Source organism: Doryrhamphus excisus, linkage group LG20 (assembly GCF_037039965.1).
Source record: "Doryrhamphus excisus strain RoL-2023G ecotype Guam linkage group LG20, RoL_Dexc_Guam_v1.1, whole genome shotgun sequence".
In the NCBI taxonomy this organism is placed as follows: domain Eukaryota; kingdom Metazoa; phylum Chordata; class Actinopteri; order Syngnathiformes; family Syngnathidae; genus Doryrhamphus; species Doryrhamphus excisus.
Window position 1 is genome coordinate 7,556,447 of NC_136376.1, and position 14,464 is coordinate 7,570,910.

At 43.3% G+C, this 14,464-nt stretch overlaps 2 protein-coding genes across 3 annotated transcripts; both read left to right on the forward strand.

Moving 5' to 3' along the window:
• The first annotated feature begins 3,433 nt into the window (after positions 1 to 3,433).
• On the forward strand, positions 3,434 to 10,276 carry mcm8 (minichromosome maintenance 8 homologous recombination repair factor). 2 transcript variants are annotated; one of them, XM_078787209.1, is made up of 21 exons: positions 3,434 to 3,710; positions 3,846 to 3,911; positions 3,982 to 4,064; positions 4,143 to 4,292; positions 4,838 to 4,935; positions 5,013 to 5,211; positions 5,298 to 5,383; positions 5,650 to 5,795; positions 6,092 to 6,166; positions 6,598 to 6,736; positions 6,924 to 6,954; positions 7,043 to 7,180; positions 7,268 to 7,328; positions 7,516 to 7,596; positions 7,748 to 7,943; positions 8,018 to 8,231; positions 8,805 to 9,014; positions 9,113 to 9,189; positions 9,409 to 9,598; positions 9,799 to 9,819; positions 10,138 to 10,276. In XM_078787209.1, exons 1-21 carry the CDS (start codon positions 3,446 to 3,448, stop codon positions 10,228 to 10,230), a joined length of 2,619 nt encoding a protein of 872 aa, XP_078643335.1. In that variant the 5' UTR covers positions 3,434 to 3,445; the 3' UTR covers positions 10,231 to 10,276. The 2 variants fall into 2 exon arrangements, with proteins under 2 accessions (XP_078643335.1, XP_057915030.2); XM_058059047.2 differs by lacking the exon at positions 10,138 to 10,276 and having other exon boundaries at positions 3,458 to 3,710; positions 9,799 to 10,047.
• Positions 10,175 to 14,125, forward strand: crls1 (cardiolipin synthase 1). Its single transcript, XM_058059074.2, has 7 exons — positions 10,175 to 10,736; positions 10,802 to 10,939; positions 12,025 to 12,154; positions 12,234 to 12,319; positions 12,394 to 12,462; positions 12,922 to 13,013; positions 13,747 to 14,125. Exons 1-7 carry the CDS (start codon positions 10,314 to 10,316, stop codon positions 13,838 to 13,840), a joined length of 1,032 nt encoding a protein of 343 aa, XP_057915057.2. The 5' UTR covers positions 10,175 to 10,313; the 3' UTR covers positions 13,841 to 14,125.
• Positions 14,126 to 14,464: the final 339 nt, after the last annotated feature.

Consider the following 14,464-nt stretch of genomic DNA (forward strand, 5'->3'; position numbering starts at 1 on the left):
AGATCACTAACTGTGGCGTTTGGGGCCCTGCGTGCTCGCACAAGCGAGCATTGCAGCGGAAAAGGCGTTTAGCACGTTTGTCTCAATGTGTCAGCGTGGAACAGCAGGATACTTTGTCTGCGTCTATGAGGCGTAAGACTGACATAAGGTGTGGTCTTAAAACGTATACTCTATGTGGGGACAATATAGACATAATAGGGTGCACTACTTAGTAGATACCAGCAGGGGTGCTGTTTAGTTATGCGGATTGAGTTTGCCAGCTAAAGAAGTGGAAGTTGCACATACTTATGCTACATTCAGCCATGACATTATTTCATTCATTCATTCATTCATTCATTTTCTGCCGTTTTTCCTCACAAGGGTCACGGGGGTGCTGGAGCCTATCCCAGCTGTCTTCGGGCAAGAGGCGGGGTACACTCTGGACTGGTCGCCAGGTTTACAAAGTGCTACACAGACTATTCATTCATTTTCTACCGCTTTTCCTCACAAGTGTCGTGAGGGGTGCTGGAGCCTATCCCAGCAGTCTTTGGGCGAGAGGCGGGGATACCCCCTGGACTGGTCGCCAGCCAATCACAGGGCACATATAGACAAACAACCATTCACACTCACATTCACACCTATGGACAATTTGGAGTCACCAATTAACCTAGCATGTTTTTGGAATGTGGGAGGAAACCGACGCATGCAAACTCCACACAGAGATGGCCGAGGGTGGAATTGAACCTAGCTGTGAGGTCTGCGCGCTAACTACTCGACCAGTAAAATAAAAAGTAAAAATAAAATACAATAAATAAAGGTACAAATTGAATTTAATCCAAAACTAAAACATCAAATAAGAAATAAAATGGAAAAGTAGATATTAAAATATTAAAAACAAGAAGCAAAGCAATAAAAGTATAAAAAAAATAAAAACAATTAAAATAAAAAGCAAGAACTAAAAGACAGGACCATACGACTCACTCCGAGTTAAAAGCCAGAGAATAAAAGTAAGTTTTAAGACAAGACTTAAAGCTTTCGATGTCGGGGGACTTTTTTACTAAGGAAGTAAAAGTACTACATAGTGTCTGCATGCTCTCAAATCCGGACTGAGGTGGTACTTGCAAGTACAGCGGGTTGGGATCGGAGCTTTATAACCGCTGCCTGACGGATGATCACATCGTGAGCCTCAAACTCAAACCAAGTGCTCGCCCTCAAATGCCGCACGGGCACCAAATTTTTTTAGGCACGTTTGGAGGGTGCAAAACTTATATCTGAAGGTCAAAGTCTCACACACGGCCCCGCTGCAGCAAATATAAAGCAAATATCGGCCGATATCAATTCCGTGTTTTTTCACCAATATCGGCCGATACCAATGGGTGGCAGATCGATCGGAGCACCCCTACTGTTAACCTCTTAGTAGACAATAGACTACTAAAACTACTGAAAAATATTGTTATGTCAGTATTGATCTGATATTCATACCACTCTTGTTATTGATACGATATGTGGATATTTCCGCCTACCCCAATATATGGTACTTATTGAAGTACACTGACATTTGAAACACAGCATTGGTCTCAACAGCTCCGCCCCCTTTCTCTCATGTCCATCTCATCAGCTCCCAGCGTTGCTCCCGTTTTATTCTTTCTTCCATACGTTTCAGATCATTTGCTGTTTGTTCTCCTCCGAGCGCATAGTTCCTATTCCGAGTGGCTGCCAGCGGCTCTTTTGTCTGACATCAAAACCAAACTTCCTCCCTCCTCCTCCTCCTCGCTTTTGCGTTTGGGTCCACCTGCCTTCAGCACCGTGACAGAAGATAGGAACTTTCATTGAGTACAAAAATAGAAGCCAACTTTCCAATGCAAACAAAGTTGGAGCATCGGGGCGTTGGCGATCCTTTTGACCTTTTTTTTTTTTTTACCGGAGTCCATCATTGCTTGTTTTCAAAAGAATAGAAAAAAGCCAAGAAGTGTCATTAGTGTAATTTAGTGATGAAATTGCTGAGGCCCAGAGAGAAGTGCAGAAATCGATTTCAGCATCAGAGTGAATCTAAGAGAGGAGCTGCAGCCTGTTAGGATGTGACTTCCATAACACCGCTTCCTCTTCAAGAGACCATACAAATGAACTATCCTAACACATGGATCCTTCATAAATCAACACACCATATCAGGAAGGAACCTCTTGTCATCCTATTCTACTACTTTCATCACAATGAGCTTGCTACAAAGAGATGTTTACAAAGAGCTGCATGGCCGATCTCCTGCAGCCAAGTTTGATGGTCCTGCAATGCAGTACAGTCAAACATATTCTAGGCCACATCAACATTTACCATATGTATTTTTTTTTATTGTGTTAGTATTCTACGCATAGACATGCATTACGCTGATCATTTCATGTTTTCTATGATTTAATGACATTTTGACCACTGTAACAACCTCTTTTTGATTCATTTTTAGTACATGACCGAAGCCGTCATATTAAATCTGACAAATTGTGACCCTTAGTTGTCTGATGGAAACGATCAGGTCAGAAATGAATTGAATCACGGTGAGCGAGAACCTCTCAGAGGAGCGTCTGCTGCCTCTGCACATGCATCATTAATTATTTCTCCCATCCTGACACCCACGCTCATTTAAAACGCATCAGCACTCTTGTCATGTCACAACCCACAAGTGGTGACTCACCTGTGTGAGTTGAGCTGAGCTGAGCTCTCTCAATACACCTCAAACTGGTTTTGTTTTAGTTCTGTTTGCTTTGATGTGGATTGGTCAAATGGAAATAAAGCAAGGACCATTTATTCAAAGATTCGAATAACTGTCACCAACACTGACTATTTTTATCTTTGTCAAAGTACTGCATAGATGACTGCTGGAAGGTCACAATTATATAGCTGTAGTACCGCTTGAGCCCTCTGGGGGTCAGTATAACATATGAGCACCCGACGTATCGCCAATAATATGACGAAGAAGAAGACGTGCCTTCAATGGAGGGAACTTCTGCCAACTGACAGAGACTGTAAACATCAGTGTACTTTTTGTAAGTCAGTTAACTGTGATATTTTACTTCTCTAAAATTAGATTTGACCACTGGCTTTTTCAGAAAGACGTTTTAATATGATCAAATTCGCATGTTTGACGGGTTTCACGCGGGTACGCTGGTAACTCGTAATGGGAATAACATGAACTTCTACCCGAAAAAAGCTAATAAGATATTGTCTCAGGATTGGAATGTTGTCGTATTTTCATCTGTATTTTCAGAATGTAGTAACTGGCCAGTTCGATTAGAGTTTGCTTTCCTTTTAAGTGGATTTTTTATTTGTTGATAACCGCATATATCATTTGTTGGTAACTAAACTGGAACCGTAAATCACAATCTGGATAGCTAACTTTTACAGCCAATCTGCTTAAAACTCAAGTAACTGCATGGCATGTATGGTACACTGGTGCTATTCTACAACGCACCACTGATGTTGTATGTTGAATATTGCTTTTCCATAGGAATGAGTGGAGAAAACTCCAGAAGAGGCTCATGGAGGGGTAGAAATGGCGGCTGGAGAGGTGGAGGTTGGAGGGGAGGAGATAATGGTGGATGGAGAGGAGGCAGAGGTAATAGTGGATGGAAAGGAGGAGGAGGAGGAGGTAATGGTGGATGGAGAGGAGGAGCGGCATGGAGAGGAGGGGGACGAGGTGATAACAGAGGGTCAGGAAGTCACATCTCCAGCACACAGAGAAGTATGTTCCATTAACAGATATGCTTCATAAAATCATGGGGTATTGGAGAGGAACTGCAGTTTGTCCTTGTGTATGTGTCATCTCAGAAATGATCGTGATGTGTTTAATGATTCATTGAACCATGCTCCTCTTCAGTCCTCCATCAGGCCACTCTGGATGTGCTGTGCCCTTACAAAGGATGGCCGCTGTACTTCACTGATGGTATTTCATTATAACGATAAAGAATGATTACGTAGTGATAATACTGCTATTGTTATTTTGTGTCTGGCAGGATTCATTGAGAGCTCGCCCAGCGTGGAGAAGATCAAAGTCTTTGAGAAGTATTTCACCTCCAAAATTCACCTCTACGACAAGGTCCGTCTGGTCAATCACCTTCAGTGGTGTTAATGCTTAACTTGGAGTGATTTGCTGAAGATGTCTTCCTGTCCACAGGATGAGATTGAGCGTCAGGGCAGCGTGCTAGTAGATTATGCAGACTTGACCTCCAATGAAGTAGTGCGTGATGCTCTTCCTACACTAACCACAGAGCTGAAGCAACAACCTGAGATGATCCTCAACTGTTTAGGAGTGGCTATTCACCAGGTGCGCACACACTCACGCATAACTACTGACTAGACAGTAGAAATTTATGGTGAAAAATGTTTACACTGTTTGCCACCTACAATGTTAATCATCATCATATCTCTAGAGCAGGGGTCTCAAACTCAATTTACTTGGGGGCCACTGGAGCTCGGGTCTGGGTGAGACTGGGCCGCATCAGGTTTTCCAAAAAAAAAAAAAACGCATTTATTAAAAACAAAAAAATTAAAAAAACTTCGCTTTGGTTCCAATTTTCTACAAGAAAAGCTCTGATAAAACATTCCACTGTTCTCAAATATCTTACTTTTTATTTTTCTACACAAAATAAGATGAAAAATAAATAAACAGATCAAGAATAAAGAAAATCAATCAGTAATAAATAAATATAATAATAATAATAAAACTTAAGAAACCACATATAGTTGGTGGGTAGACAAATTAACATGTTTGAGACCCCTGTTCTAGAGGGTCACCAAAGTCTTCATATTGGGAGTTAGCAGGATTTTGAATAGAGTTTATAATATGTGTTCTTCTTGTGAACCAACCAGGTGCTCACTGTGGATTTGGAGAAACAGGCTGCCGAGCTGCAAGGGGAGGAGCTTCCTGTGGCCACGCCAATCATCAACATCCCTCACATCAGTGCAAGGTACAAGGCAGTTAAGCGCACAGTCGTTTACTGTCATCACCTCGCACAAAAACTATAAGCGGGCCACTTCTCCACAGGCTGTACAACTATGAGTCGCTGACTCCGCTGCGCACGTTACGTGCCAGTGTGTTTGGGCAGCTGGTATGCGTGAAGGGGACGGTGGTCCGAGTGAGTAACATCAGACCTTTGTGCACCAGATTGGCCTTCAGGTGCATGATGTGTTCAAACACGCTCTCACTGCCGCTGCAACGTGGGAAATATGCAACACCCACCAAGGTATGGACACACACTGTGGAGGGAGTCACATCATATGTTTATGGTCTAAGAATGTAATTAATGTGTGTGTGTGAGTGGTCTTACAGTGTAACCAGCCAGACTGCCGCAGTCATTCGTTCTCTGCCCTGCGCAACTCTCCTCTTACACAAACTCTGGACTGGCAACTCGTCAAGTAAGCACAGACTGTTGAAATTACCTCTGTATTTCTGTAATGTTAATCTGTGTGGAGACACAACAGCAAAAACTTTACATAATAAACTAAATAAACTACAAACATTTATTAATGTTGGTGTCATTGTTACTGGTTGAGGCTGAACTCGTGTACTACATAATCTCACCACTAGGTGTCACAATCACCCCATTGGTATAACAGACCAAACTAAATACAGCATTGTCTGAATTGTATTGATGAATCTTTTAAAAATGTCCTTGAAAAAGGGTGCAGGAGCTGATGTGCGGTGAGCAGAGGGAGGCTGGACGAATCCCACGCACTGTGGAGTGTCACCTGACCTCAGACCTCTGTGATAGCTGCGTACCCGGAGACACTGTGACTGTGACGGGAATCGTTAGAGTCACAAACGATGGTAAAGACACACACATTTTAATGCGTGTTAGGCGTTCAAGATGGACATGGTCTACCTAAAGCGGTGCGCTAAGTGCACATTCAATCCATACATTCGTTTTCTATGCCACTGGTTTGCTGGAGCCTATCCCAGCTGTCTTTGGACTGATCGCCAGCCAATTGCAGGGCACATAGACAAACAATCATTCACACTCACATCAAAAACAAGTGGCTGCTTAAATTCTTGAAACTTAGAAGGATTGATAATGAATATGTAATGTTTACAACTGACCTGGGAACCTTGCCTCCACGATCCAGGCACCTCCAGGAGGAATCAGGACCAGTGCATGTTCCTCCTCTACATCGAGGCCAGTTCAGTCAGCAACACCAAAGGTGCGTTTTAGCCATGAAGTGTGTATCTAAACTGGAATAGGGCAGCACTGGAAACGACAGCTGATCTGTAGGGCACGAGAAACTGGAAGGGGAACTGTAGAGTTTCTCTTTGAGCATATAAACAGCAACAGAACCAGTGTTGTAATAGTGGTAGTGATGAAACTGCCGAGCCAGCATTAATACCACTGAGTGGAAATGTTGAATCTTGTGTAAGAAGTCCCACTAAGCGTAATAAAAGTATCTAATTTGGCAACTATAACAGAAAGCTGAAAGCTTTCTTTAAATGTACTAAACAGCTTAACACTACACTAAAACTATCTACAAACACTTTGCCCACACTGAATTGGTTTTAGCGTGTTTGTTTAGCATGTAAACAAAAGTTAAAGTTACAGTTTTTCTTATCAAGAAGTAAACTTTTGAAATGTTTTTAGGTCAGCAGTCCAAATCGGGAGGTCAGGGGTCCAGAGGGTCACATGAGGATCGTTCTGGAGGTGAAGAGTTTACTCTAAAGGAGCTCTACGCCATCCAGGAGATCCAGTCGCAGCCTGATCTGCTTCGACTAATAGTCCAGTAAGTGTTTGCATGGGTCTGTCCGCCTCTCTTTTTATCTATTTTCTGTGCTGTACTTCCTGAAACATGTCTCACGAGTCCATGAGGCTCCAAAAAACGAAAAAAGATCATGTTTGCAGTCCATCCATGAATCTTCATGGTGATGAAAGATGTTGATTAACACATTCACTTCATTTGCAACCACCAGCTCTCTTTGTCCCGCCATCTACGGCCACCTGGTGAGTTCCACCATCAGCTCTGTCCTACCTGGTTGGTATTACTGGTATTATTGACCTGTCACGATGATGCACTCTGCCATGTTGGCAGGTGGTGAAAGCCGCGCTGGTATTGGTGTTGTTCGGAGGCAGACAGAAGCACACCGATAAGAACAGTGTCCCCGTCAGAGGAGACCCACACATCCTGATGGTGGGCGACCCTGGGCTGGGCAAGAGCCAGATGCTTCAGGTGTCAGCGCATTGGCTTCATCACCTGAGAAGGTTGAGTTTGTAACATAACTAAATACATTAAATGCATTTTTTGTTATTTTTATAGGCTGTTTGCAATGTGGCTCCAAGGGGAATTTATGTCTGTGGCAACAGCGCCAGCACTGCAGGTAAACTATAGCAACACCGTCATACACAGGCCTCACATTACACCTTGCATATGGCAGTGTGGCTGTAGTTAACCCCCTTTTTTTTCTTTGGCATCTTAAAACTATAAAAGTGTGTCTGAATGAATATGAACATTAAAAGTCTGTGAAAGGTGTTCAATTTTGAAGCATGTGTTGTTTGTTTCTACAGGGCTAACAGTGAGTTTATACAGAGATCCAGGAAGTGGAGATTACGCTCTGGAGGCTGGAGCCTTGGTCCTGGCCGACCAAGGTGGGAAAGAGAGCGCAAACATACTGTACATGTACATGTTTGCAATATGTCTTACAGTCACCTGACACAATCTATTGTGATCTTGTCCTAAGACAGATAATAAGAAGATGCATTGTTATGTTTTAGTCACTGTACATCCTGTCTTTATTAGGTTTGTGCTGCATTGATGAGTTTGACAAGCTGGGCAGCCAGCAGCAGGCTCTCTTGGAAGCCATGGAGCAGCAGACTGTGAGCCTGGCAAAGGCAGGAATCGTCTCCTCCCTGCCAGCTAGAACCTCCGTGGTAGCTGCCGCCAATCCCGTCAGAGGACATTACAACAGAGGCAAGAGTGTCTCTGAGAATTTAAAGTAGGTTCAGCAGCCATTCAGTCATCGCATATCATTGATTGTCCCCTCTAAAGTCCGTCGCTCTTCACTGTCAGAATGGGTTCGCCGCTTCTCTCCCGTTTTGACGTCATTTTCCTCCTCCTGGACATCCCAGACGAGGCACATGACCGCCTGCTGTCTGAACATGTCATGGCGAACCGGGCTGGCAAAGGAAAAACCAGCAGTGCTGTGGTTGCCAGGAACAACAGCAGCACAGAGACCTCCATCTTGCTGGAACACTCTGACATGCCACTGTCTGATCGTTTGAAGGTAAAGCCCAAATACCCACTAGATTGGCACGTGCACATGTACACAAAAACTGTATCTCAGATTGAATTCTTCAATCAGTAGACTTCAATGAGTATACTGTGTATACTCTGTATTTAGTTCCTGAGTGTGCCAATTTTGACAGTGTAGTGCTGTCCCAAATCCAGTACTATCAATGCATACTTACACGTCTTCTGTCCTTTTTTAATGGTGAATTGCAAAAGAGCCCTATCACCAACATTCAGATCGCCTGATAAAATTATCTGCCAGCTTTTTTTCCCCAACTTCTCTGTGGTTCAGTAATTAAAAATATATGTGTTATTAGTTTTTCTGGATTGTGTGTATCCCCTGCTTTTTTCTTTAGTTGTCTTTCCGCCTTCCGCTACATAACTAAGATGGTGACTATTGAGGGTGGTAAGTGTCTAGCACTGTGCATTCGCCATTTTGGGCATTTTGAGTGCAACATCCGGGTACTGACAGTCCACTGCATTTTGCTGTACTTCTCAGTGTGAACGCACTTATTGCACTCAAAAGACTAAGTGTGACGATTGAGACACAGCCCGTCTTGTTTTGAAGATACCTGCAGGTGAAGCTTCTGACCCCATTCCAGCGTGCTTGTTAAGGAAGTACATCAGCTACGCTCGCCATTACGTGCACCCGGTGCTCTCTCCTGAAGCCGCACAAACGCTTCAAGACTTCTACCTGTCACTGAGGTCTCAGTCGCTGTCTGCTGACTGCACGCCCATCACCACTCGTCAGCTGGAGTCACTCATCAGACTCACAGAGGTAGTAGCGTCAGTCATGTTGCACCATGCAACACCTCACACTTGATATTGTATGACATTGAAAAGGAAACCTTATGTGTCAATGCTGCTTTTATGCAGGCGAGAGCAAGGTTGGATCTCAGAGAGACGGCCACCAAGAGCGATGCTGAGGATGTGGTGGAGATTATGAAACACAGGTAGGAGTCACAGCGACATCTTTATGGCCACCACAGATGGAAGGGTAGTGATTGGTGGGCTACACAAAGCTTACCAACCAACCAAAGCTATGGCTCAAACTTGAAATCATTTACAGGTTGTGGGAGTAACATGCCTACACTCCTTCTGAGCTTTATTTGTGAAGATAAGACCGCTGCGTAGTCCCGCCTCTCACACTCTGTTCTGTTGTGTTTGAGCAGCCTCGTGGATACGTACTCAGATGGTCTAGGAAATCTGGACTTTGAACGCTCCCAGCTGGGAGCTGGCATGAGTCAGCGGAGCGCTGCCAAGCGACTCGTCAACGCCCTGCACACACATGCGCAGCAGACCAATCAGAAGCAGTTTGACCTTCAGACCATTCGATCTGTGGCACTGAGACTGAACATAAAGGTACTTTGTATGTGTATGTTTGTAGGGCTCTCCATTGAACTTGGGTGTATGTGTGAACAGCACTCACCGTGTGTGTGTGTGTGCTAATTTACAAATATTTAACCAACTCACCAGTCCCCAAGCAAACCCTCAACTGCCAAATTCATGCCAATATACTTAGCATTGACATACAGTATTTTTACTTTATTTACTTTATACAGGTGATGGACTTTGACGGCCTGGTGAGTTCCTTGAATGAACAAGGTTTCCTGTTGAAGAAAGGAGCCAAACTTTACCAGCTTCAGACAGTCTGACAACCACAACAGTAGACTGTAACATAACTAAATTCATAATTTTAATTTAAACTGGTGAAGTTTCAATACTGCAGAGTATATTTGAAATATCAGTTCTCTCTTTTTACTTGCACTTTATTTGTTACACAGTAATAAAACACTATATCCTAACGTGTTGTTTTTCAAACGTTTCCAAATTGGATTAAATTAATTAGTTGTATTGTTATTTATGGGATCTAGTATGTCTCAGTTGGGATTGTGTTTTAGGAGCAAGGCAAAACAGCGCCGCTTGCGTCCGAGGATTTTTACGACGTTGCCCACCAGATGACTTTACGGCAACATGGCGACCTGCTTCAGTAGCGCGGTGTCTGACGGCAGTAAGCGGTAAACTTCATCATGGTACTGGGTACGGGGAGCCAGTTAACGGAGGAGCATTGAAGACAATGATATTGTGTTTCACCCCCGCACCGCTTTGCCGCAAAGCCGCGAACTGTTTGCTGTCAGCGCGGTGTGCGGCTGCGTGTCGACTCGAGGAAGCGTCATGGCGGCACAAGCGCACACCTGTCACTGCCGCGAGGCTCTCACTGTCCACGACGGGCAGCACTTCTTGGAACTTCGGCCTCAGAGGGGCGGACAGCCGCTTACCGTGTTGCCTCATTCCGCGTGGCGTCGCACAGCTGTCGACGTGGCGGCTTTGTGGAGATGTGCTGGTTCACCATGGAGGTCACAGCAGGTTCGCTGTCAACTTCCGGTCTCTGCTGGCCACAGGAGCTCGAGGTATTTGCGACAAGAACAATAAAACACCCGACGGACCCAGTGAAGACCCTCCGGTACCTGGACAGGGGCTCTTTAAGTTTAAAGAACTGGTGAGTATTTTAACTGTATTGTCTCTTTATTAAAGACATTTGATTAACTTGATGTGATTTTTCAGTACGAGAACCCGTGGACTATCCCCAACCTGCTGTGTGTGTGTCGAATTGTTCTGGCTCCTTTCTTGGGTCACCTCATCATCCAACAACATTTCCACCTCAGCCTGGCTCTCTTCACCCTGGCTGGAGCCACTGATCTGGTAAAACACATTCGCCTGCTTGGAGTTTATACAGACTCTTTATGGTTCTTAAGACGTTATCTACTGAGGAAGCTGAACTTTAGAGTGGAAAAAAACAGTCTGCTGACTTTCTACCACTCCTTTTATTGAGAGCAAATTACCCACACAGGACCTCCGATGCTGACTCCAACAGGCTCATGTTGTGTTAACATACCTGTTACTTAATGTGCTGAGTAAGACTCTCCTTCTGTTTGATCACCTTCTCTGTATTTGCAGTAGGGGCCAAGCTGGTTGTGTTGTAATGCTTGCAAATGGGGAGCCTATTCTCCCAATAGGTTATGGTAATGGTTTTATTTCATTTGAACATGCATCAGATTACAATTGAATGCATCACATAATCAGTTCACAGTTCCACATGTCCAAAAGGAGTAGGAAGAAGCAAAGCTTATTAAATCCTACCCCTCCGTCTGGTACTTTTACAATCAGTAACTGTTACATTTGTTCACTTCCTGCTTTCCATAATGCAGTTTTTTTTAAATAATGTACCTCGTATCGAAGTACAAGGTGATATGAGCATCCAATGACATAATGGGTACCATAGTAAGTGTCAATATAGTGATATGTATAGCACATCATGACTGGTTCAAGACTCTTCATCCTTGTATTTAGCAAACATCAACTGCTTGTATTGTTTCTTGAATTGGCTCATCGTTGTGCATTGTTTGAGGGTCTTACTCAATCCATTCCATAGTTTGATTCCACATACTGAAATGCTATGGCTTTTTAACGTAGTCCTAGCATATAAGTGTTTCAAATGTAGTTCTTCCCTGTGATCATATTTCTCCTCTCTTATAGAGAAGTATTGGATGACATTTTTAGGTAATTGGTTATTTTTAGCCTTATGCATTATTTTAGCTGTTTGAAGATGAACTATATCAGCAAGTTTAAGTATTTGTGATTTTAGAAATAAATCAAACAAATAGTTTGGCAGCTGTGAACAACTGAATTGCTGCGATGTCTGAAGATTGTAAATTTGTCATCGTCATCCAGCAAGACTTACGGGGCCTTCAGGATCTCTGAATAAATTGTTTGTGTCCTTGTTTCAGCTGGATGGTTACATCGCCAGAACGTGGCCCACTCAGAAGTCAGCCTTGGGAAGCGCCCTCGACCCGTTGGCTGATAAAATCCTCATCAGTATTTTATATGTCAGTCTCACCTATGCAGAACTCATACCAGGTATTATTAGTGTTCTTCCTTGTGGTAATCATAATAATACTCGGTACTGTTGTTAATGTTTTATTGTGTTTGTCTACAGCTCTGTTGACAGCTCTAGTGGTATTCCGAGACATTGGTTTGATAGCTGCCGTCTTCTGGGTCAGATACAAGACGGTGCCGCCACCGGTGAGATGTTATATTCCATTCTCATCAGTTTTTATTTCACAAAGGACACATTACTAATGTGTTTTTTTTCCCAGGTGACCCTCAGTAAGTTTTTTAACCCCTGCTACACCACCGCTCAGCTCAAGCCAACACTCTTCAGCAAGGTAACACGTGAAAAAATAGCGTAGCGTCACGGTGTGTCAACACACTGCAAAGTGTCTAACTCCACCCCTTTAGACAGCCTTGTCACTGTCCTTGGTACTGCAACTCAGGCATGCCAAAATGTGCATCAGTGAAGAGAATTGTCTGTCAATGTCACAGGTACAAAAAAGTGAAGGTAAATCCTAAGGTGCTATAAAAATGTACTAGTATATTACGCAATAATAATACATATTAAAAAAAAAAAAACTCCCACAACAATGAATGACAGGATTTTACATTGAATGTCCATGCATAAAGGATGTGCTTCAATGTTAAAGGTTTATAAATAAAAATGGAAGCGTCCTGCAGGCCAGATTAAACATCTTATTAGGCTGTAGTTTGGCCAGGTCTGGCTTAAATCCTCATTGCCTCACTGAAATATTATTAAGTATTTTCAGTTCCATATGTGTCCATGTTGGCAGGTAAACACGGCCATCCAGTTGGTTTTGGTCGCAGCATCTTTGGCCGCGCCAGTCTTCCAATACACCGACAGCGTTCTCCTGCAGTGTCTGTGGTAAGATGCCAACAGCATTTTTTTTCCTGACTCATTTTTGCATATACAGTACATGTTACTGCGCCACTTGACCTTTTGTATTCATGCGATTTGGTCTAGTTAGCACAAGAGCTAGCTTTGTAGGAGTCGTCGTCCTCAGCCTCGTAACTTGACCGTCAACCTGGAGCATGCTGCTTATTGTGCTGTAGGCTATTTTTAGCACATTTTCAGTAAATATGATGACACAGGACTTCGCCTGTGGTTTATTTTCTTAGGTTTAATACGAGGGGGTTGTGCTTCCCATCTATGTGTGTTTCTATAAAGGAGTGTCATAAGTGCAGCCCGGTGGCCATTTGTGTTTTTATTGGCCCTACGGACATTGTAGAAATAAAATTAAACCCAAAAAAACCCAGCACAAATTGGGAATATTGTAAAAGGGGACAATATAAAAAGAAACTGAAGCTGAAATATTGATAATAATAATAACCCAAAGCTGTGTCCGTCTTTAAAGAGCCTATCCTGCTCTTTTTTTAGGGGCTTGTAAAATGATATTGGATCCCAGAGTGGTACTATAGTAAGTTTCTTATAATACACCATAAATCTCAATGTTATTCATATTCCACATTCCCGGATAGCACAGCCTGGTCTCTGCTGTATTTGTCATGTTGTTCTCATTATATAGTACATAAGTATACTTTTGGCTTACTCTTCTAGTTGGTGCTAAATGCTAAAATTTGTGTGACACATATTGCAGGTACATCACCGCCATAACAACGACAGCGTCCGGCTACAGCTACTGGCACTACGGCCGCAAGACTGTCCAGGTGCTAAACACCAGGTCGCCATGATGAACCCAGCCAGGAATTAAACGTCTTGTCTGTCCAGACAACTTAGCACAGAGGAAGACGCGCAACCGTAACAGTGGCCAGGAGTAGACACTGAGCGAGTCACTAAATGCATCGCCATGCCGATGGTAAGCGGCTGCAGCATCACATATACACAGCAGCACTGCTACTGGGCCAATGTGAACAGCTTCTATTTTTACAAGAGTGGTGAGAACCACTAAGCGATGTCACAGGATGGATTTTTTTGCGAATCAATGATTTATCAATAAAATAGAAAATGTCTTTTAACATGAACGTTTTTGTGTCCACTTGGAGTAATGGAATTGATAACTTTAGGGGGTGCTATAGCAGGGGTGGGCAAACTTTTTGGCTTGCAGGCCGCATTGTGTCAAATAGGCACAATGCCTATACATCGGTGGCATCAACAGAACAATATACTTGCTCACGGTGCAACTAAACAGCATGTAACTTAAAACTGGGTCGTCCAGCTGCAACAACAATATGAAATAGGAACAATAAAACATTATGACACAAAATTGACATCCTTCCCATGGATGAGATAAAGTTCCCACGCCACTCTGGCCTCATGTAACGACCATATGTTGGCACAAAGGACATTTTCCATCA